We start from the raw sequence: 24239 nt of genomic DNA on the forward strand, positions 1-24239 counted from the left end.
ATTTGTAAATTATTTTTCTTCCCTTTTAAATCTTCAATTGTATATGTGTAAAGTTACAAATCTTAACATGCATTGGTATTCATTTACCAGTCCAATGAAAATCTTGAAATTTTAAAATCGAGAATGGGGGAGGACCCCTTAAATGAGTATTTGCAGGCGCTTGTTATTTTTTCAGCAAGTTTTTAAATACATTATTCTGGAATATATAATGTAATATAAGCAGATTTTTTAATTGTACTATTTAACGCATTCCTGACTACATTACTAAAATATATACACTGGTAGCCAATACTAAAACACTGAAATTGCAATCTGAATAAATGACCTGTAACTTTTTTTGAAAATAAAGTTATAGTGAAGGTTGTCTCAGAAATAAAAAAAAATATACGCAAAATTTTATTTTGAAATAAATAATATTCTATGGAACACTAAATCAAAACAATTTTTGCATGACCAAAACTGTTTTATTTTTTTATTTTTTTAATTTTACTAGCAATCGACAGAATAACTATTATTTTTCATTACGGCAGCATACCTACGGGTGTATTATTCATAAATCTCGTAAATATATCGACCCATGCAATACTGTGGCATGAGCCGTCAATTTTTTGGACTTTTACTTTGAATTTTTTAATGCCTGAGTCTTTAATATTTAACTTTAATTTATCTGAGAGCATTATATTTCTTCACAGAGTAGGATTCCAAATAGTATGAGCTTTTGCGAAAGGCAATCTGCCTTTCGGATTTTTCAGATATAAAAGAACTTTAAGAGTTTAAATAAATAAATAAATAAATACCGTTGAACTTTTAAATGGGTATTTTTTACTTCTATGACAATTTGTTGATTGGTACCAACTGTTGTTCTTTTACAGCCTTCCTCCGTACTGAAATGTCACTACTGCTATGGTTGCATAAGATCAAGTTATAGTTCGAGAAATCGCTGATTTATTCACGGAGAATTTCCTCGAAATTATTTTCTGTTATAAAATAGTTTTTGAAAAAAGTTATGCGGCATGCAATTTTAGTTGCTTTAATTTGGCCACCAATGTATATAGATCCGGTATAAGCAATCAATGCTATTGTCAATAAGCTAAGCATTTATAAATGTAACAATATTTATTTATTAATAATTGCTAGGTACATTGGTGAATACAATTCCAATCAACCGTTATTATGGAGTCAGAGGATTCACGGCCAGGGTCGTCCGCATCTAATTCATCATCAAACTCTGAACAATCGCTTCCATATAACAACTCAGAAGAAAAACAGAAAGCAGCAAGTCCTGCTAGCAGTTCAAGAAGTAGGGGATCACGACGTTCAGGATCAATCAATGAAGGATCGCAAAGATCTCAATCAAAGTCAGATTCGGATTCATCCTCATCATCCAGCAGTGAAAATGACGACGATGAAGATAATAAATTCGATAATGCTCAGGCGTTAGGATCTCCCATCAAAGGCAATGAGACGGGTGAAAACGATGAAATACATTCATCTAATTCTCCAAGGAGGAGTACAAGGGGATCGAGTACGTCTTCCAATCCCAGTCGCAATAACAGTGAGGAGAGACACAATCCTACATCTGAGATGAATATGAGTCATGAAGACCTCAGCGACGTTAGTGACTTGGAAAGTGAAAAGCGTGAATCACACTACAACAACAGCAAACAGTCAATGGATGATGAAAGTACGAATGGAGTAGATGATGCTTCGAAAGATCAGACTAGTAAGAACTCCTATGCGCATGAAGACACGAAATCGAATTCACCCTTAATGGATTTACGACAAAAATTGGAAATGAAGAAAAATCTGCTAAACGTATGTATACAATTTTATGTAGCATTTAAAGTATGTAATAAGTTTATTGAACATCTCGCTCTCATATTGTGAAACTATATTATAAATCTGGGGACATAGAGATAGTCATCTAAGAGAAAGTAAAGTTAGTAAAAGACAAAAATGTACGCTTATAACGGACACCGGTTATAACGAACACTTCCAGGTCCCGAAGTTTTAATACATATTTTTCATACACATCCTTACTCTTCGTGACCGGATCTTAAACTTTACTTTTTGACTAACCTAAAATTACCAAAAACTCAAGAATATAAAAATTCATTAATTATTCATCAATTGGCAAAAAAGAATAAACATTAATGGATAATTGTTTTTGTTTATTTTTGCCAAAAACTAATTGTCATCATGACAATTTAATTTCGTTAACAACAACGTTTTTTGTAAAATGTTAGGCGTATCCTTATAAAATACATCTTACTATTAGCAATAAATTCAAAGTCACCATCCTGCACTGTGTATATTCATGAACCATAATAACATAACTAAAAATTCTTCAGTAATTTAAAACTGTCCCTAATTATAATAAAACGGACTTTCGAAAGCTTAATATACTTATTTCAACTATAAATTGTACACAGATTAAAAATACAATGTAACTTATATAAATATGTATATATATATAGAACTTCTATCAAAATTGTTGAAGATATATAATAAAGATTATTTGATTTGTGTTTGTAATTAAAAGGATCTTGAGAATAATGGCGCTTCAACTGAAAGTGATGGAAAAACCTTAAATGGAAAAAGTGGGATGGTTGGTGAATCATTGGAAGATTTGGTAAAAACTCATGATGATGATGCGCTTGATTTTGAAGCAGAAGAAGGTGAATGTAATGATGTTAGTAAAGATGAAGACAAAAACGAGGAGAAGAATACAGAGAATAGCGAGAATGCTAATTCCTCGCCAAAAACAAAACCCGTTGACGACGAAGAGCTGGAAGAAGGTGAGGTATCTGACGAGGACGATAAACGTCCTGAAGAAACTGAGCCAAAGCCAGTTTGCAGATTTTACACTAGAGGACAGTGTACATGGGGAATGAGTTGTCGTTTTCTTCATCCCGGCGTAACGGACAAGGGCAATTATACTATGTTTGATTTGGTCAGGCCTGTACCATTGCTTCAAGGGGGAACTACGGGAAGTAGAGCCTCAGGTTATAATATACATTCTTCTGAATACCACGACTACCGCACAGAACGACCCTCTTTGCATCACCGAAGTGCTATACCTCACGTTTCTAATGTGTTTGCACCAGCACATGAAACTCGGCCAATATCAGGGGATGGTCCCGTTGTTGTTGAGAGTGCATGGGAACGAGGTCTGCGTACTGCAAAAGAAATGATGCGAAAGGCAAATAAACGAAAAGAACAGGACATGGATTTTGAAGATAAGAAAATGCATCTGACATTATCACCCGATGAGTTGGAAAAGGATCCTTACTATGCAAAAGATCGTTTATCACCAGCCGAGGTAAGTCAACATTTGCAAACATTATGTTACATACATATATATTTCTTATTTAATTGTCAAGACTTTACGAATGAATTTATCGCGATAAATTCTTTACCAAACGAGCATTCGTCAAACGAATGTTCGCACACACACATAACAAACGAGGGAGAGCACAACGACTGTTCGCTTCGTTTGTTGATTGAAATTTTTTCTGACATTCGCTCACGAATGAAAGAGAACATTCGCGAAAGAGAACACACAACGAATGAATGTGTTTTGTTTGTTGTTATTTTTAAAAGCGCTCGCGAACTTTTTTTTTCAACAACTAATACTCGCGAAAGATCAATTTTCGTGCAATGCGAACATTTACGAGGGTTGCAAGTGTTTGTTCATTCATTGTAACTTTATTATTTGCGATAAATTGAAAACAATCAAATTCTCTCCTTGAGCATTCGTGAGAAAGAGAGTATTTTAATCGTTCGCCGTACTCTGTTATTAATCAATAAAAAGACAAGATATAGAAATAATCGTCGAGTCATTCGACGACTCAACCACTCATTTCGGTCTCCGACAAAAAAATATGAATACGTTTGCATAATAAATATATAAATATTAAGACATTAAGGGTCGGGGTCAAAAATTTTTTTGATCTAATTCGAATCTACACTAATTCAAGAATGTCCCTACAAAATTTCAAGCGAAAATCTCAAGAACTCTTGAAGATATAGTCGATTTAATTTGTGTCAGCATTTATTGTGTCAGTGTTTTTCTGTTTTGCGAATGGCGGGCACGATAACTCAAAAACCTTAACATAATCTTCTGCATGTTATTTCTGAATTGGCGGATTTGTTTCGTATACTGTATGGTACAATAAAAAAATACTCCATCTAGAACTGCTGATTATCAGATTAGCTGTCAAAATATACAGCTGTTAATATAAGTATTCGATATATTTTCAAGTAAACTCTACTGTTTCAAGGAAAAAATACTGCTAAAAGTGAACTAACGAATTCCAACAAGATGATATTCTATTTTGAACATTTCAACTTTTGCTCAACATTTTGGAAAAAAGGTCGTATCTGGGCGTAAAATGGCTGATTTAATTTAAACATCTCTACTAAGTTAATATTTGCAGTTAGAATTTATATTCACATAAACCTAATCGAATCCCATCATAACAAATTAATACTATCGATCGAAACAATCGATTGTTACAATATGCCTCTCTGATTAAAAAATAAGCATTTCTGCGCATAGCAGACATAATTATTGCATATTTACCCACCATATTAAAATTCAATAAAGATCACGCTGATTATGCAGTTACTTTGCAAGTAACACACTTTTGTATAGAAATTTTATTGTGCACCAAATTAAGAACTTTCGCTTATTTCGCTACTTTGGTAATTGAAGTTGGAATTTTAATTTTTGTAGATTTATGGAAAGTAGTCGGACGGGCCGACTATATGATACCCTTCACCACTTTGGGTATATTCTTTTTTCATTTTTTTCAATTTCAATTTCTTTATTTTTCATGAATGGGAACCAGAGATGGACATGCGGTAGCTTTTTTTTTGAATTGCGTTATGCATAAAATAAAGCGATAGTAATACTTAACGCAACTACAAATGATGCGGTATAGTACAGTCAACACTCGGCCATTCGTGAAAATACTGCCATTGTTGACTCTCACTTTACCGATTGTTTTCAATTCACATCATATCTTCGTATAAACACTCTCTGCTATCGCCGGCTTCTTTCAGAGTGTTTTTATGCATGTGAGTGCGGGAGAACATAAACAATGCAAACAACGCAAAAGAAACAAAGTCAATCGAATCAATGCGGTGCACCGCATCATAACAGTACTACTCTATGAGTGAAGTTTGTTTTTATGATCACTTAATTTTAGAATGAACTATGACAATCCAGTTTTTAATTTATTTTTATTTCTGTTATGTTATACATAATATTTTAAAATTTCTCATAAAACACGAACTATTCTTTTAATTTTTAAATACATTTTTTATTTCCCCTAATAAGTATACTGACTTATTTATATGTAGAATTTTTATAATTTTTTTTATAATAAAAAAATGAATTAATTTTTTGTTTAAAAACGTTTTTGCACTATTAATTTCTAATTTGCCATTAATTGTAGTTGCGTTATTTTATTTTATGCAAAACGCAAGTCAAAAATAAAATACAGTATAAACTTGATAATCCGGACCTCGACAATCCGGATTATTCGGTAATCCGGACTGCATTTCACAACCCATTGCGTATCCTATAATCCGGATTGATTGACCTATTTGACTCAAAAATCCGGATTGTAAAGATACGTTACTTTTTATTTTAATAAAAAATCGTTGCACATTTAATTGAAAATGGTACCTATTATATTCAAAGTTCATATTTTTGAAATGAATAATTTTCATTTTTAATAAAAACATAAAAATAATTAAATTATCAGCAAATTAATATAAATTTAAACCAATTAATAAAACTCGATAATCCGGAAATCTCGGTAATCCGGATTGGGGTCTGCAATCAATTATCCGGATTAGCGAGATTTTACTGTACCGCAACCCCTGTGTATAGAAAATTACTCTTAATGTTACTCTCAATGTTATTCTCAACACCAGTTTTGTATTTACTCTTTCACACAATACGTCATTTGATCGTATAACACCCCTGTCGTACATTCAACTAACTTTAAACTAATTGAAAACTAACTTTTTTCAATTAGTAGTGGTTGATAAATCGACTTTTTTACCTGTAACCAACTGACTATTTTTACATTGTGATGTCCTACGAAGTAGTCAATTGTCCGAATTTGCACTACTTTCAGTTAACTTTATAGTCAGTTATCCAGCAGTTAACTTATAGTTAACTTTTTGCAGTTAGCTATATATCTACTTGTTTAAATACGCTTTCAGTTAATTTTTTTAAACTAACTATTTGTAAGTCAAATTGTAGTCAGAGAAAAGTTAGTTTTTTGCACGTTAGGTGAAAAGCCACTATTTGTATCTTGCTGAAATAAAACGAGATTTAAAAATTTACATTATTATAAAACAACAATTTATTAATATAAAAAACATAACAAGGATCACATCATTTATCACAAAGATTTTTATAAATATTTTGAACATTTGCGGTTTAATAATAAAAATAAAATTAATAAAATTGGTTTTAAAAATCTTAGGAATGTAAATAAAATAGTTTACACATTTGTATTTTGAATAAAAAAATTGTTAAAAATATTAAATTAATTATTAGTTTTAGTTATTTTGTTCTTGATGCACTTAGAGTGGATGCAACGCTTCTTGATTATTTTTAGGGCGTTGCGTAGATCCGCATCTACATCCTCAGAGCCAAGGGATCGACACGCATCTGTTTAAATGAGAAATATGTATGAAAATGTGTACATGATTTTAGATTTAAATCATATATATTTTTTCAAATTTACCTGTTAGAACACCATAAAAATAAGGAAAGTCCTTCAAACGTTTTTTTCCATGGATTCCCTTTAAATTTATGTCCATGCACAAATTATTTGCCATTATCCCTGTGAGGGTTTTTGGCAAACGTCCTCTCAATATGGTTTTCATTGTATTTATCTGTGGAGTAAAAAGAAATCATTTAATGGATACATAAACAAAATCAGAAATGTTATTAGGAAACTTACATAGTCGTTACGATTATTTTCCGCCTCAAATGTCGTTTACTCGCACTTCTCATGTTTCTTTTTTTCTTCTGTATTAAAAAAATTGTGTGTTCAAACCACATTACATTTAACCACATTATTTATTACATTTAATTAAAAACTCACTGTAAAACTTTAGATAAAATCACAAAACTTTATTCACAAACAAACAAACGACTTTCAATCGACAAATTAAACGCGGGATTTGTTGTTTACAAAATTACACTTCCAAGGCGTACATTAAAATTTACGTCGTTTAAATTGAACGGCGTTGGTGGCCGATCGCCGATATTTTCATACATTTTTTTGCATTGCGTAGTAGTGGCTTTGTAGCCAGTCTATACCAGCTAACTTTAAATTGGTTTTTTTGTAGTTAGCTACTCATTTGACGACAGGGACGTTATTCATTTGGTGGTTGATTTATTTCAACCTACGCTCTCCACACACTCGGTAGTGCAAACTCTGCTATGAACGATCATTTGCGTTGTTTGTGGAAACAATTGTAGTCCGGTGGGATTCATTTGTATTTGACTTACTTTTGTGCATGGTATATTTAATAAGGTAGCCGCATCGGGCCAGCTGTTGGACAAATAAATGTCAAAAATGTTGTTGTAATGTTGAACCAAAAAATTAAAAAACAAAATTATAAATGAAAATCTCCGAATTTCTAATAGCTTTTTTGGCAATACTTTTATTAACAGTTTCTACAAGAATTTGTGTAAAAAAATCTTGCCAATCTGTTTGTTTTGGCAAAATATTTTTGACATATCAAAATACAACAACCGATGTTTGTTGTAGAAATTCGCCGATGCGGCTACCTTGTATATCTACCTTGCTTTTGTGTTTATGTTATGCTTAGGAGAATTTGCGTTGGTGAATATGAATGATTTTTCTATTGCGTTAGCCGGTGTACTACTAGTTGCGTTGAATGGATGTCATTCTCTGATGGGAATCTAGCCACAAGGCCATGATCGGTTCCAAAAACCACTATACATCTACTACTCCAAAATCTTAAACATAACAATAGATTTATCTTAACATAAAATCTTAAAAAACATGAATAAATAATTAATTTAAATTTTAACATTAAGGGAACCCCACCCATTCTCGATTTTAATTTTTCAAGATTTTCAATGGGCTGGTAAATCAATACCAATGCTTGTTAAGGTTTATAACTTTGCACATATATATTTGAAGATTTAAAAGAGAAGAAAAATAATTTACAAAAAATGTTTGTTATTTTTGTTGTTGTTGTTTTTTGTAATTAAAAGTCCTTATTTTTGATGGCGGGCATGATAACTCCTCACTGGAACATCGGAATCTGAAAATTCCAACGGTGTTAGAAAGAGTACATGTCTGGCTCTCGTATGAACTAGTATGAACTAGGATTATTGACTTCGCTCTAAAATTAACAAAATGGTGGAACTTTGAAAAAATATTTTTGGAAAATCGCCGATTTTTTACCAAAAACCAAGTTAAAAAATAAGGAAGATCTTCACCGATTGGCTTTATCCTAGTTCATACGAGAGCTATACACTCCCAGAGAAACGTTGCAAAATTTGGAACCGATTGGGTTATTAGTTTTTGAGTTATCGTGCCCGCCATTCGCAAAAAATGTTTAGAGAAAAACGCGTTTAAAGTTTGAGAAGCCCTTCAGCCGCCACTTGATGCTGACACAATAAATCGGATATATCTTCAAGAGTTCTTGAGATTTTCACTTGAAATTTTTAGAGACATTCTTTAATCAGCATAGATTCGAATTATATCAACAAAAATTTTGACCCCGAGAATGGGGGGGAGGGTCCCCCCAGTAGGGTGTATAAAAAATAACACTGTGATACAAAACAAAACTAAAACTTTTTTCAGGAGTTCTAATGTACCAATACTGTTTAGTTTGAGTCCCTGGACCACGAATATACCTTTGGTTTTTCTGGGTCACTTCGAAAATTTGTTTTATAACGGTAAATGTAGGAAAAAACGTGGTTCCATAGATTTTCACTTTGAAACGCGTATAACTTCTTTTCTTACTAACGGATTTATATTATTCTTTTTTTCATTCGAAGAGTAGAATTTTATCTTTCAAACAAGTTATATATTTGGTAAATCGGTTGAGGATTGGCTGAGTTACAGCGGTTGAAATGTGAAAAATACGCATAAAATGGCAAAATTTATTTTTCTTCGGACTGTACGATAAATTTATGATATCAAGCCACATAAGTTTTATTATATTATGGGGAAGAAAATTAAATTAGCTTTCGAAATTGATAAAAATCAAAAAAATCGGTTAAAAAATGGATGACTTATACACATTTTTGTATTGATTCTATGCATATTCTCTAAAGGAAATATGGGTCTGTATCGTTTCCTTTTACAAACCGTTATGTTTGTAACAGGCAAAAGGAAATGAGATAGACCCATATTTCCTTTAGAGAATATGCATAGAATCAATACAAAAATGTGTATAAGTCATCCATTTTTTAACCGATTTTTTTGATTTTTATAATTTTCGAAAGCTAATTTAATTTTCTTCCCCGCAATATAATAAAACTTATATGGTTTGATATCATAATTTCATCGTACAGTCCGAAGAAAAATAAATTTTGTCATTTTATGCGTATTTTTTCACATTTCAACCGCTGTAACTCAGTCAATCCTCAACCGATTTACCAACTATATATCTTGTTTGAAAGGAAAAATTGTACTCTTCGAAAGAAAAAAAGAATAATATAAATCCGTTATAAAGTAAATAAGTTATTCAAGTTTCAAATGGAAAGTCCATGAAACCACGATTTTCTCTATATTTACCGTTATAAAATAATTTTCGAAGTGACCCAGAAAAACCAAAGGTATTTTCGTGATCCAGGGACTCCAACTAAACAGAATTGGTACATTAGAACCCCTGAAAAATTTTCGTGTCGCACAGTGTAATTAAGTAAAATAAATAAGCAAAATAATTAAATAAATCAGCTATGCAACAACAATATCAGGGCAAGTAATACGAAAGAAAATACATCAAAATCCATTCAAATTAGCATATTCAGTCAAAGCTTTCTTATAAGATTTAATGGAACCACTAAATGTCTTGAGACCCTGTGGCAAACCATTGAATATTCGAGCAATTCTTACATGAAAGGATTTCTCCAACAGGGGAGTCAAACGGGGAACATGAATTTGTGTATTATTTACAGACCTACTAAATGAGAACAACTGCAACACAGAGGGTGTGGTTTGGCTTTTACACGTTTTAAAGAAAAAAATCATACACCTAATGCACAAAAAGTGATCAAAGGAACTACCCAGAAATTGCTTAACATACGGAGAAACATGATCACGCATCTTCAACACAAACACAAAACGCATGACTCGATTAAACAAGAGCCTAAGTTTGCGTAGGACGTAGCCACAACTACCACTAACAATTTCAATACAATACAAAAAGTGTGGTATTATCAGCGCATGTACCACCTGAATTCTTATATCCCTAGGGAGAGCAACATCCAAACAATATAACTTTCTTAAAATAAAGTTAACCTTGGACACTAAAGAATTGACATGAACATCAAACACCAAACCATTATCAAGCAATAAACTAAGACACTTAATTGAGCTTACAACATCTATAGAGACACTATAGATGGAAACATTTATAGTATTAACTTAGTTCTTGCCAAAAATCATAGTTTTAGTTTTTTGTATTTGTATATCATGACCCCGAGAATGGGGGGGAGGGTCCCCCCAGTAGGGTGTATAAAAAATAACACTGTGATACAAAACAAAACTAAAACTTTTTTCAGGAGTTCTAATGTACCAATACTGTTTAGTTTGAGTCCCTGGACCACGAATATACCTTTGGTTTTTCTGGGTCACTTCGAAAATTTGTTTTATAACGGTAAATGTAGGAAAAAACGTGGTTCCATAGATTTTCACTTTGAAACGCGTATAACTTCTTTTCTTACTAACGGATTTATATTATTCTTTTTTTCATTCGAAGAGTAGAATTTTATCTTTCAAACAAGTTATATATTTGGTAAATCGGTTGAGGATTGGCTGAGTTACAGCGGTTGAAATGTGAAAAATACGCATAAAATGGCAAAATTTATTTTTCTTCGGACTGTACGATAAATTTATGATATCAAGCCACATAAGTTTTATTATATTATGGGGAAGAAAATTAAATTAGCTTTCGAAATTGATAAAAATCAAAAAAATCGGTTAAAAAATGGATGACTTATACACATTTTTGTATTGATTCTATGCATATTCTCTAAAGGAAATATGGGTCTGTATCGTTTCCTTTTACAAACCGTTATGTTTGTAACAGGCAAAAGGAAATGAGATAGACCCATATTTCCTTTAGAGAATATGCATAGAATCAATACAAAAATGTGTATAAGTCATCCATTTTTTAACCGATTTTTTTGATTTTTATAATTTTCGAAAGCTAATTTAATTTTCTTCCCCGCAATATAATAAAACTTATATGGTTTGATATCATAATTTCATCGTACAGTCCGAAGAAAAATAAATTTTGTCATTTTATGCGTATTTTTTCACATTTCAACCGCTGTAACTCAGTCAATCCTCAACCGATTTACCAACTATATATCTTGTTTGAAAGGAAAAATTGTACTCTTCGAAAGAAAAAAAGAATAATATAAATCCGTTATAAAGTAAATAAGTTATTCAAGTTTCAAATGGAAAGTCCATGAAACCACGATTTTCTCTATATTTACCGTTATAAAATAATTTTCGAAGTGACCCAGAAAAACCAAAGGTATTTTCGTGATCCAGGGACTCCAACTAAACAGAATTGGTACATTAGAACCCCTGAAAAATTTTCGTGTCGCACAGTGTAATTAAGTAAAATAAATAAGCAAAATAATTAAATAAATCAGCTATGCAACAACAATATCAGGGCAAGTAATACGAAAGAAAATACATCAAAATCCATTCAAATTAGCATATTCAATCAAAGCTTTCTTATAAGATTTAATGGAACCACTAAATGTCTTGAGACCCTGTAGCAAACCATTGAATACTCGAGCAATTCTTACATGAAAGGATTTCTCCAACAGGGGAGTCAAACGGGGAACATGAATTTGTGTATTATTTACAGACCTACTAAATGAGAACAACTGCAACACAGAGGGTGTGGTTTGGCTTTTACACGTTTTAAAGAAAAAAATCATACACCTAATGCACAAAAAGTGATCAAAGGAACTACCCAGAAATTGCTTAACATACGGAGAAACATGATCACGCATCTTCAACACAAACACAAAACGCATGACTCGATTAAACAAGAGCCTAAGTTTGCGTAGGACGTAGCCACAACTACCACTAACAATTTCAATACAATACAAAAAGTGTGGTATTATCAGCGCATGTACCACCTGAATTCTTATATCCCTAGGGAGAGCAACATCCAAACAATATAACTTTCTTAAAATAAAGTTAACCTTGGACACTAAAGAATTGACATGAACATCAAACACCAAACCATTATCAAGCAATAAACTAAGACACTTAATTGAGCTTACAACATCTATAGAGACACTATAGATGGAAACATTTATAGTATTAACTTAGTTCTTGCCAAAAATCATAGTTTTAGTTTTTTGAGTATTTATTGAAAGCCCATTATTCGATAACCACGTGATTAGCACATTAACATTAAAATCAATTGAAGACTGCAAAACATCAATGAACACATTTTCTCCTTTAAACAATATTTGTATATCATCAGCAAAAGCAAACGACATACAATTCCTACTATTAATACAACCGAACAAATCATTAACATACATTACGAACAACAGGTGGCCCAGAACAGATTCTTGAGGCACACCACTACTCACACTACTACTACACCCACTACTTTGGGTATATTCAACACATGCGTCCTTACATACGCCGCATTGGATGAACTAAAATATGTTATCCCTATCTAAATGTGAACCAACATGTCATTCTGCCACATATACCAAATTTTTTATTTGGGCCGATATAGAGTCGTTTGTTTACAATGGGGCAAAATTATGTAAATCGACTTAAAGCAAATCGCAATCGAACACCTGTTGATTATTTGGAGCCCAATTAACATGAAGTCGGACGAAAATGTCTGTATGTCTGCTCAATTCTGAACGTTGTAAATTTGACACACGTTATGTTATAGTAACTTCTGTACGTTGTGCAAAAAGTTTGCGACAATAAGCCTAACTTTGGGTCTTTGGTGCACCAAACATTTACAAAAAATATGAACCGATTTTTCCCAATTTCAATATGGTTCCTCCATGAGCCAAATAATTAAGCTGCGCCAAATTTCATCCAATTGGGATCATATATGCGACCTGTACTTTCTTTTCCCCCTTAAAGAAAGTAGTAGAATAAGAACAGTCCGGGGCGATATGCAAATTGTCCGTGGATCAAAAAATCCATAAATCAGAAAACGAGATCGAGGTTGCAGTTTTTGCGGAAAATACAACTAAGTCATCTGTACACACTGTAAAACATCTTTTAAGGGCGGTTGGACTCTTGGACGAATTTCTGCGTTTAGAATTTTCAAAAAAGTACAGCTGTTGGGCACCCAAAAAATGGAAATTAGTATGATTTTCTGATGAGACAGATGCGAAAAACATGTACGACGCCCTAAGTTAGTTTGCTTACTTTAGAAGTCGTTCGCTTACTTTTAATAATAGTTTTCCATGAGAGAGTAATCGAACACATTTACTGTATATTTTAGTGTCGGTTAGGTTGCGGCGAAGAGACATTTTCATTCATTGATATCCCGTTTTTTTTATTGGATTCAGTATTATAATTTTTTTATTCCTTTGTCATTAAGAAAAGAATAAAAGAGGGCAATGAATACGGAATTGCGTGTATAACATATACATGTTTCGGCGTCTTATGTTTGAGAAGCTTAAACCATAGTCTATTTGCTGCAGTAAAGAATAAGGAATGTGATAATATATACCACCATAATGTGTGTACATTAAATTTGTCATCATTTATATAATATAATATATTATCTTTAATAAGATACATATACTGAATTGTAAATAAAAACCTCAAAATAATTAGTTATATGGAATAAACCTTATTTTACAGCCTGTTTTTGTAAAATTCTAAACGAACAAATTCGAGTGACTTACGAAAAACCTTTATTTATGTTTATAAATGTTTTCTGATTCAAAACAAAAATAAATGACATATTTTTCAAAACCAAGGAGTTTGGTCGTAAGTCACTCGAATTCGTTCGTTTGGAATTTTACAAAAACATGCTGTTAAGAGCCCCATACACTATACATCATGCCGTACAGCATTTATTATAGTATGTGTTATTTTTTTGAAAGTGTATTTATGTATGTGTGACACAAATAATGCATGAAGAAAATCAAAATAGTTTTGATTTTGAAAATGAACCCCTATCAATCTGGTGAATAATATTCATTTTGATAGTTGTCAGTAAATAATTTTGTGTACAAAAATAATAAAATTGTGACGGAATAAAAAAAAATAACTGCATTTACGACTCAAAATGTCATTTTTGGGATAAAAATCTATTTTTTGGAATAGTGATTGAAGAGTTTGCCATACACTAGTCAATCTCACATATACAAAAAGGGGTTCATCGGCATGACGGCATGATTTATAGTGTATGGGGCCCTTTAGTCATTAATACGCAAAAGTTCATTCATAATCATTAAAGGGCCCCATACACTATAAATCATACCGTGATGCCGATGAACCCCTTTTTTTATATGTGAGACTGACTAGTGTATGGCAACCTCTTCAATCACTATTCCAAAAAATCGATTTTTGTCCCAAAATTTTTGTCGTAAATTCAGTTGTTTTTTTATTCCGACACAATTCTATTATTTTTGTAGACAAAATTATTTACTGACAACTTTCAAAATGAATATTATTCACCAGATTGATAGGGTTTCATTTTCAAAATCAAAACTATTTTGATTTTCTTCATGCATTGTGTGTGTCACACATACATAAATAAACTTTCAAAAAATAACACATACTATGATAAATGCTGTACGGCATGATGTATAGTGTATGGGGCCCTTAATATATTGTTTTATATAAATGTGTCGGACTAGTCGAATTAAAGCGAATCACTTATTGCTAAACTCAAATCCCTTGTATAATTATGCCAGGTTATTCGCCATCCTTTATATCCAGAGGCCGTAGGTGATGTATATGGTCCAGCTGAGCGTTATAATCGTGGACCTCCAGCATCCCATTACGATGATATAGATCCTTACGGCCGCTCAGCTCGATATAGAGAACTTCCGCCGCATCGTATGCCGCAATATGAAGATGATAGACGTGTACGTCCCACAAGAGAAGTGATTGTACAACGAGTGGAACCAGTAGGGCGCGGGGATGAGTGGAATGATCCATGGATGAGGTCAAAATCTCCAGGTGGCAGAGGTTCCTCGCGAGATAGGGGTGATAAAAGACGAAGGGATCGCCGAAGTTACAGTAGTAATTCATCGTACTCAAGCTCCAGTAGTTCGCAAAGCGATTCCAGTTCCGACTCCAGTCGTTCTCTTAGCTCCCGTGATCACCATCGACGTCGATATGCAAGCAACTCCCATAAATCTCCTACATCGCGCAGAACCGGTGGAAGGTCTTTGAGGTCTCCATCTTTGTCAACAAGAAGATCTAGGCGTACCCCAAGTAAGTTAACTTTAAACAAAATTGTATTTGCTAAATATTTTATATTTAAATTGCATGCAGCTATCGATGAGCTCAAAAGTGATCTCACGGAGTTAAAATCTAATCTAATTATCGAGAAAGAACAAAACTTCATTAAAGGTACATCTATTAACTATAATATATGCTCTTTCTCTCGGTCATGCAGGTGCAGCGTCCAGTCTAATACAAATAACTGAACATATCAATGCTATAATATAATGTTTTCATTCATTTAAATAATTTAATTGCTTTTTTTTTGTCTGGCAGGTTTACATCATTCGCCATCTTCGAAACGACGAACAAACTCTTCTCTATCGCCAGTATATAATAGAGGTAATGCATATAGCCCGGTTCATAAGAAAAAACGTGCTTCTCCACTTCCTAAGAAAACACATACTGGCCGAACTAAACTTAGACGTCGACACTCATCATCTTCTTCGGACTCTGGTATGTATTTTAAGTGAAACATGTTTTATGGCAGCTATAATATTTTTTGTTAAAAGTTTCATCGGACTCTACTGCTTCTGAATCGGAATCGGACTCAGGTTCATCCTCTTCTGGAAGCTCTTCCCGCTCAAGGGACAACTCACCACCAAAACGATTGCGTACCACGGACAAAACAAGCGTTAGCGAACGGAAAGTGACTAAAAATGGTAAGATTAAATAATTATTGATCTGCTGTAAGCGAGTTTTAAAAGAAAAACTATTATGTCAACTAACATTTTAACATCTTCTTAATTTACGCCTTACTAGTGGAAGTACCGAAAAAAAGATCACCTATAACTATAGAATTGAAGAAACCAGCAGCAGTGGGCGTTTCGGCGCTTGCTTCTCCGACACACTCGACTACATCAGAGAGAGATTCGAAAAAATCGAGACGTGAAGAACTTTTGAAGCAGTTACGAGCCGTCGAGGACGCAATCGCCAAAAAGAGATCAAAACTTGCATAACGAAAAGACAAGCTGTAATGTAACTATTCCAGTACCAAGAAATATTTTTCATTGATTTTTCTTTACTTTTTCAAATTAAGCCACACTGACAAAACAATAAATAAAGTTACAATAAGAATAATTGATTTTACAAAAATAATTTTAATTACTCTTTTCAGCACATTTGAAATTGTTTAAATACTTTCTCAGATGACAAAGTTAATCTATATATTCTTAATATTTTTCAGGGTGGAAGGAAGTGACAAGCCTGAAATGCAACTAATAATAATATTGTTAATTTGTCCGTCTGCTTACAACCAATGTCCAAATTATCACTATACTTTAGAAAATTAGTATATAATTAAACTTGTCCATATATATATATTTTTTTTTCAACATAATCGACTGTAGAGTAAGTGTTTATTACTATTATTGTTATAATTATTAGTATTACCCTGCTATTACACGTAAAAACACTAAACACCTCATCGCAGCAATATTATTGTTTTTTTGTCAACATAAATTATCTCTTAATCCTGACATTCATGTGTTACACAAGGAGTCTCCTGAAGGATTCCAAAGAAGAATAACAGATTAATCGTAAATTTCAGATTTCTTCAAGGTCAATAACTTTCAAATTTTCTCTTGATGACTGAATATAGGCCTTGCTTGAGCCTATATTAAGGTCGGCCAGTAAGCGAATTCATAGAGAAAACCTAAGTTTAAAGTAAATTTTTTACCGAGGCGAAAACTAATTGTTTCGCCCAAGTTTTATTATTGTTAACGCGCGATTATCTTCTTAATTAATTTACATGGAATGTTCATGCCAATTCATTGTTGAAAATCGATACTATATTTTTCCATAGTCTACAAATTTGGGAATATAGCAAAAATAAATGTCAAACATTTCACAAAATGGTGTTGTATTTTTTCAGGTTCCCTATATATTGTAAAGCTCTAATTGTATTATTTTTTATTTCACATTTTATATATCCAAAATTTTCCGCCGGGTCGTTTTACAAAAATCAAAAATGTCATATCGAACTTGGCATGTGTATTACGAAACAATGAAATCAGCTGAGTATTGCAGTTACCTTGTATAATTATACCATGGGTTTATTCTCATAGGGTTAACAGGGAGTCGAATTCAAAATCTTCCTTGGATGTCAAATTTTCCTATATATTGTAAAGTTCCCTATATATTGTAAAGCTCTAATTGTATTATTTTTTATTTCACATTTTATATATCCAAAATTTTCCGCTGGGTCGTTTTACAAAAATCAAAAATGTCATATCGAACTTGATATGTGTTACGAAACAATGAAATCAGCTGAGTATTTCAGTTACCTTGTATAATTATACCATGGGTTTATTCTCATAGGGTTAACAGGGAGTAGAATTCAAAATCTTCCTTGGATGTCAAATTTTTTGTGGAAGAAAAAATAAACAAAAAATATTTTTATTCGAAGTAAAATATTCGTTCAAAGTCTTATCAATTCACTTTTTTGGAAAGATATTTGGAATTTATATCCTGGTCTGCATTGTATTTCGCGGTTACGAATGGCGGGTACGATAACTCAAAAACAAATAATCCAATAGGTTCCAAATTTTGGAAGTTTCTCTGTGAGTGTATAGCTATGGTATAAACTAGGATAAAGCCAATCGGCGAATAACTTCCTTATTTTTTACCTTAATTTGTGGTCAGAAATAATCGAATTTCCAAACAAATTTTCAAGGGTCCGTCATTTTTTTAATTTTGAGCGAAATCAATAATCCTACTTCATACGAGAGCCAGACATTTACTTTTTCTAACACCCTTGGAATTTCCGGATTCCGATGTTTTCTTTAACCCTTCGTGGCCCAATGTTGCCCACAGGGAACAAAATGTTTTTGAGCTTATATTTAATACAAATTTAGTAAATATATATTTTTTTCGGAATACATATGTTAAGACCTAATTATGAACCATACAAATCTAAAAAATTCAACATTTTTGGTAAAGTTATGGGCTTTTCAATATAGAGAAGAGGGGGAAATGTGTACAGTACCAATTTGTGTATACATTCCAATTTATTTAAATCGTTTCGTATTCTAATTGTACGAAGTGCACCATCAAAATTATTTTTAATTTTTGTAAAAAAGAAAATAGAGAATAATTTAAAATGATTTTTTTGTTGATATTGCATTTTGTTATATTGATATTTGAATTTTATTTTCCAGAGAGAATGTAAACCTAAGTCTGTTTTTACACGTTTTTGATATAACACGGTTTGAAAATTGAATATTTTTAATTTTTTAGACGATTTTATTCCATTTAGCACGACTTGAAATTTTATGTAGTTCATTTTTTTCCGAACGTTCCCAATTTCCCACCCCTGCCGACCGAGGGGGCGACCTCCCCTTTCGTAGGATTGTGGTGGAATGTGAGAAGGGAATAGAAAACCAGCTACAGAATCTACTCCAACAGCCAGTTTATTATTAAGTTGCACTACTCATTTAGAAATACAATTATATTAGATTTTATAAGTTCAACATTCTTGCTAAAATCTACATTAGAGTACACAGAATTAAAATCAATACAAATTTTACTGAGTGGATCTCCCATAGAATAATTTGTGCGATGAAAATCTACATATAATAGTTGGTAATATCTACTAGATCGAAAAGGAACATTTATTCTAATAGATGAAATTAGGAAATCAGAGGGTATATTACCATTTAATATTTTTAGTACCATCATAGTGTGTTCCACATAATACGTCTACTTTTTAATGTAGGTAACCGAATTAATTTTAACCTGCTAGTGTAAGAAGGCAACACAAAATCACTATTCCAATGTAAACCTCTCAGTGCAAAAAGTAAGAATTGTTTCTGCACTGATTCGATTTTATCGGAATATATTGCATATTGAGGATGCCATACAACAGAACCATATTCTAATATAGGTCTAATAAGAGACGTGTATAGTTGTTTTGTTATATAAGGATCCGAGAATTCTTTGGCCCACCGTTTTATAGAACTTAATACACCATATGCTTTAATTACCATAGAAATAACATGATTGTTAAAGATAAACTTTGGATCCATTAAAATACCAAGATCCTCGAATGTTTCAACAGTTGATAAAACCGAACCGTTAATATCGTATTGCCTCATCAATGAAGAATTTCTAGAAAAACACATATGTTTACATTTGTTCAAATTTAAATCCATACAATTTAATCTGCACCACTGAAAAAGGTTATTTAAATCATTTTGGAGTAAATTGGCTTGTTTCTCAGAATTATGGGCCATGAATAACTTGACATCATCTGCATACATTAACAATTTAGAATTTACTACAGAAGTTGGCAAATCATTTATAAACAATAGAAAAAGAACTGGCCCGAGGTGACTTCCTTGTGGAACACCTGAAGGTACGTTAATCGATTTTGAGAGACATCCTTCAAACAAAACTAGCTGTGATCTATTTTGTAAGAAAGATGATATCCATTTGACTAAGTTTATACTGAAACCCATATCTAATTTATATAATAAGAGTTCATGGTTAACCCTATCAAAAGCTTTACTAAAATCTGTATAAACGGTATCAGTTTGATTTCGCTGAACAAATTCCTTTATTACAATTGAAGTAAACTCTATAAGATTTTTTATAGTTGAAAGACCACTACGAAAGCCATGTTGATATGGACTTAAAATGGATTTAATTTTGTGAGAATAACAGCAGTAATTAATTTTTCAAACAATTTTGGGATATCACTTAATTTTGCAATTCCTCTGTAGTTTGAGACGTTTGATAGACTACCAGACTTGTGCAACGGTACTATAAAAGATTTCTCCCATATAGAGTAACTTCGGGTAATGTGGACCACCATTTTTATACCCTTCACCACACTGTGGTACAGGGTATTATGTCTTTGTGCATATGTTTGTAACAGGCAAAAGGAAACGAGATAGACACATGGTTCCTTTTGAGAATATGCATAGAATCACTTTTTAAGTCGATTTATGCATGTCCGTCCGTCTGTCTGTCCACGTATTTTTGTGAACAAAGTACAGGTCGCATTTATGATCCGATTTGAATGAAATTTGGCATAGGTCACTTATTCGGCCCAAGGACGAACCCTATTGAAATTGGGAAAAATCGGTTCAGATTTAGATATAGCTCCCATATATATATATATATATTTAACCGATTTAATGTAAACGGTCCCTATATATCCTTCTATTTGCACGAAATTTGGTACAGCCTAATCATTTAGGTCTAGAATGATGCCTGCCAAATTTCGTGAAAATCGGCCCAGATTTAGATATAGCTCCCATATATAGTTTCGTCCGATTTCATGTAAATGGTGCCCCAAAGTGCCTATATATCCTTCGATTTGCACAAAATTTGGCATAACGTACTGAATTAAGCCTAGAGTGATGTCTGCCAAGTTTCAAGAAAATCGGTCCAGATTTAGATATAGCTCCCATATATAGTTTCGTCCGATTTCATGTAAATGGTGCCCCAAAGTCCCTATATATCTTTCGATTTGCACGAAATTTGGCATAACGTACTGAATTGAGCCTAGAATGATGCCTGCCAAGTTTCGTGAAAATCGGTCCAGATTTATATATAGCTCCCATATATAGTTTCGTCCGATTTCATGTAAATGGTGCACCAAAGTCCCTATATATCTTTCGATTTGCACGAAATTTGGCATAACGTACTGAATTAAGCCTAGAGTGATGTCTGCCAAGTTTCAAGAAAATCGGTCCAGATTTAGATATAGCTCCCATATATAGTTTTGACCGATTTCATGTAAATGGTGCCCCAAAGTCCCTATATATCATTCGATTTGCACGAAATTTGGCATAACGTACTGAATTGAGCCTAGAATGATGCCTGCCAAGTTTCGTGAAAATCGGTCCAGATTTAGATATGTATAGCTTCCATATATAGTTTCGTCCGATTTCATGTAAATGGTGCCCCAAAGTCCCTATATATCCTTCGATTTGCACGAAATTTGGCATAACGTACTGAATTGAGCCTAGAGTGATGTCTGCCTTATAGATTGATTTTAAGTAATTTACGCACCTGTGACAAGTGTGTTTGAAATCGCTTAATATTTGGATAGAGCTTCCATATATATTTTCGCCCGATTTCAAGTAAATTGGGCATCAAACTCCTCATGTTAGTCAGATTGACATCAAATTTTGCACAACGTACAAAATTGAGCATAGAATTACGTAGTTGCGTTTTCTAGAAGTACAGGCATAGCCCAACGGATGACCTATTTATATTTGTTTGAAGTCGATTTACATTCTTTATGGACAGATCTAGGTAGATTCACATTTAGATAAATATCACATATTATATTTCATCCAATTTCATGTTAATTGTCCTGTTTAATATACCCATAGTGGTGAAGGGTATCATATAGTCGGCCCCGTCCGACTTTACTACTTTCCTTACTGGTCTTTTTTTGATATTGTGGGCGTACCAACGGTAAAAACTGAAAACAAATTGTTTTCAGAACATAGTAGATTTGTTGACTAAATATATTGCAGGTCAAAAATTATATATATTTGTCTATAAAAAAATTATTGCATTATATTTCAAAAAACTCTAAGATGCAAATAAAAATAACTTGGCGGGTAATGTGGACCAGTATGTGTGGGTAATGAGTAGACCTCGGATTTTGCATATTTGCATATTTTTTAATAATGAAGATATCGAAATTCTGATTGGACACAAATTCGTTTCAAAGAATTTAGAATTATTTGAAGGGTTCATATTTTTTATTTTTTGCATATTTGCATATTTTGCATATGCACGAGATATGCAAAAAATATGCAAAAAATGTGCAAAATATGCAAAAAATATGCAAAATATGCAAAATATATGCAAAATATGCTAGGTCGATATGCAATAAATATGCAAAATATATGCATAAAATATGCAAAATATATGCTAAAATATGCAAAAATATGCAAAATATGCACGGTATGCTAGGTCGATATGCGATAAATATGCAAAAAATATGCACGGTATGCTAGGTCGATATGCTATAAATATGCAAAAATATGCAAAATATGCAGAATATGCAAAACTATGCAAAATATGGAAAAATATGGAAAAATATGCAAAATATATGCAAAAAATGCAAAATATGCAAAAAATATGCAAAATATATGCAAAATATGCAAACATATGCAAAATATGCAAAATATGCAAACATATGCAAGCATATGCAAAATATGCAAAATATATGCAAAATATGCAAAATAAGCAAAATATATGCAAAATATGCAAACATATGCAAAATATGCAAACATATGCAAAATATGCAAACATATGCAAAATATATGCCAAATGTGCAAACATATGCAAAATATGCAAACATATGCAAAAATATGCAAAAATATATGCAAAATATGCAAACATATGCAAAATATGCAAAATATATGCAAAATATGCAAACATATGCAAAAATATGCAAAATATATGCAAAATATATGCAAAATATGCAAACATATGCAAAATATATGCCAAATGTGCAAACATATGCAAAATATGCAAACATATGCAAAATATGCAAAAATATGCAAAATATATGCAAAAATATGCAAAATATATAAAAAATATGCAAAATATGCCAAATATACAAAAAAAATATGCACGGTATGCTAGGTCGATATGCGAGAAATATGCAAAAAATATGAAAAATATAGGCAAAAATATGCAAAATATGTGCATATATGAGCAACATATTTCACATATGCAATCAAAAAAAAAATCAGGGTAGTTTTCGAATTTGTGTGCTTCCTTTATTTTTAACCTATAGAAATCTAATTGTGTATGTATGCGTTTCATGGTTCAACTGTTAGATTTTGGGGCATTATGAAAAATTTGCTAAATATATGTATAAAACATGCAAACATATTTAACCGTTATATGGCGATATACTAAAACGTGGACCGATATATCCCATTTCCAATACCAAACATCCTAGGAGTAATAATAATATATGTGCAAAATTTCAAAGTTCTCTCTTTAATATTGCGACCTAGCATACCGTGCATATATTTTGCATATTTTTGCATATTTTGCATATTTTTGCATATTTTGCATATGTTTGCATATTTTGCATATATTTTGCATATTTTTGCATATTTTGCATATATTATTTTGCATATTTTGCATGTTTGCATATTTTGCATATTTTGCATATATTTTGCATATTTTGCATATTTTTGCATATTTTGCATATTTTGCATATATTTTGCATATTTTGCATATTTTTGCATATTTTTGCATATTTTTGCATATTTTGCATATTTTTGCATATTTTGCATATATTTCGAATATTTTTGCATTTTTTGCATATTTCTGCATATTTTGCATATTTTTGCATATGTTTGCATATATTTTGAATATTTTTGCATATTTTGCATATATTTTGCATATTTTTGCATATTTTTGCATATTTTGCATATTTTTGCATATTTTGCATATTTTTGCATATTTTGCATATTTTTGCATATTTTGCATATCGACAATGCATATTTTGTATATTTTTTGCATATATTTATCGCATATCGACCT

General features: G+C 32.1%; 1 protein-coding gene across 1 annotated transcript; it reads left to right on the forward strand.

Moving 5' to 3' along the window:
• The first annotated feature begins 1173 nt into the window (after positions 1-1173).
• LOC133321689 (zinc finger CCCH domain-containing protein 18-like) lies at positions 1174-16673 on the forward strand. Its single transcript, XM_061530771.1, has 6 exons — positions 1174-1815; positions 2552-3322; positions 15176-15701; positions 15987-16166; positions 16223-16372; positions 16473-16673. Exons 1-6 carry the CDS (start codon positions 1174-1176, stop codon positions 16667-16669), a joined length of 2466 nt encoding a protein of 821 aa, XP_061386755.1. The 3' UTR covers positions 16670-16673.
• The last annotated feature ends 7566 nt before the right edge of the window (positions 16674-24239 follow it).

This window comes from Musca vetustissima, unplaced genomic scaffold, assembly GCF_032173495.1.
Source record: "Musca vetustissima isolate MV318-11 ecotype Yass unplaced genomic scaffold, APGP_CSIRO_Mvet_v1 utg15355, whole genome shotgun sequence".
Taxonomy (NCBI): Eukaryota; Metazoa; Arthropoda; class Insecta; order Diptera; family Muscidae; genus Musca; species Musca vetustissima.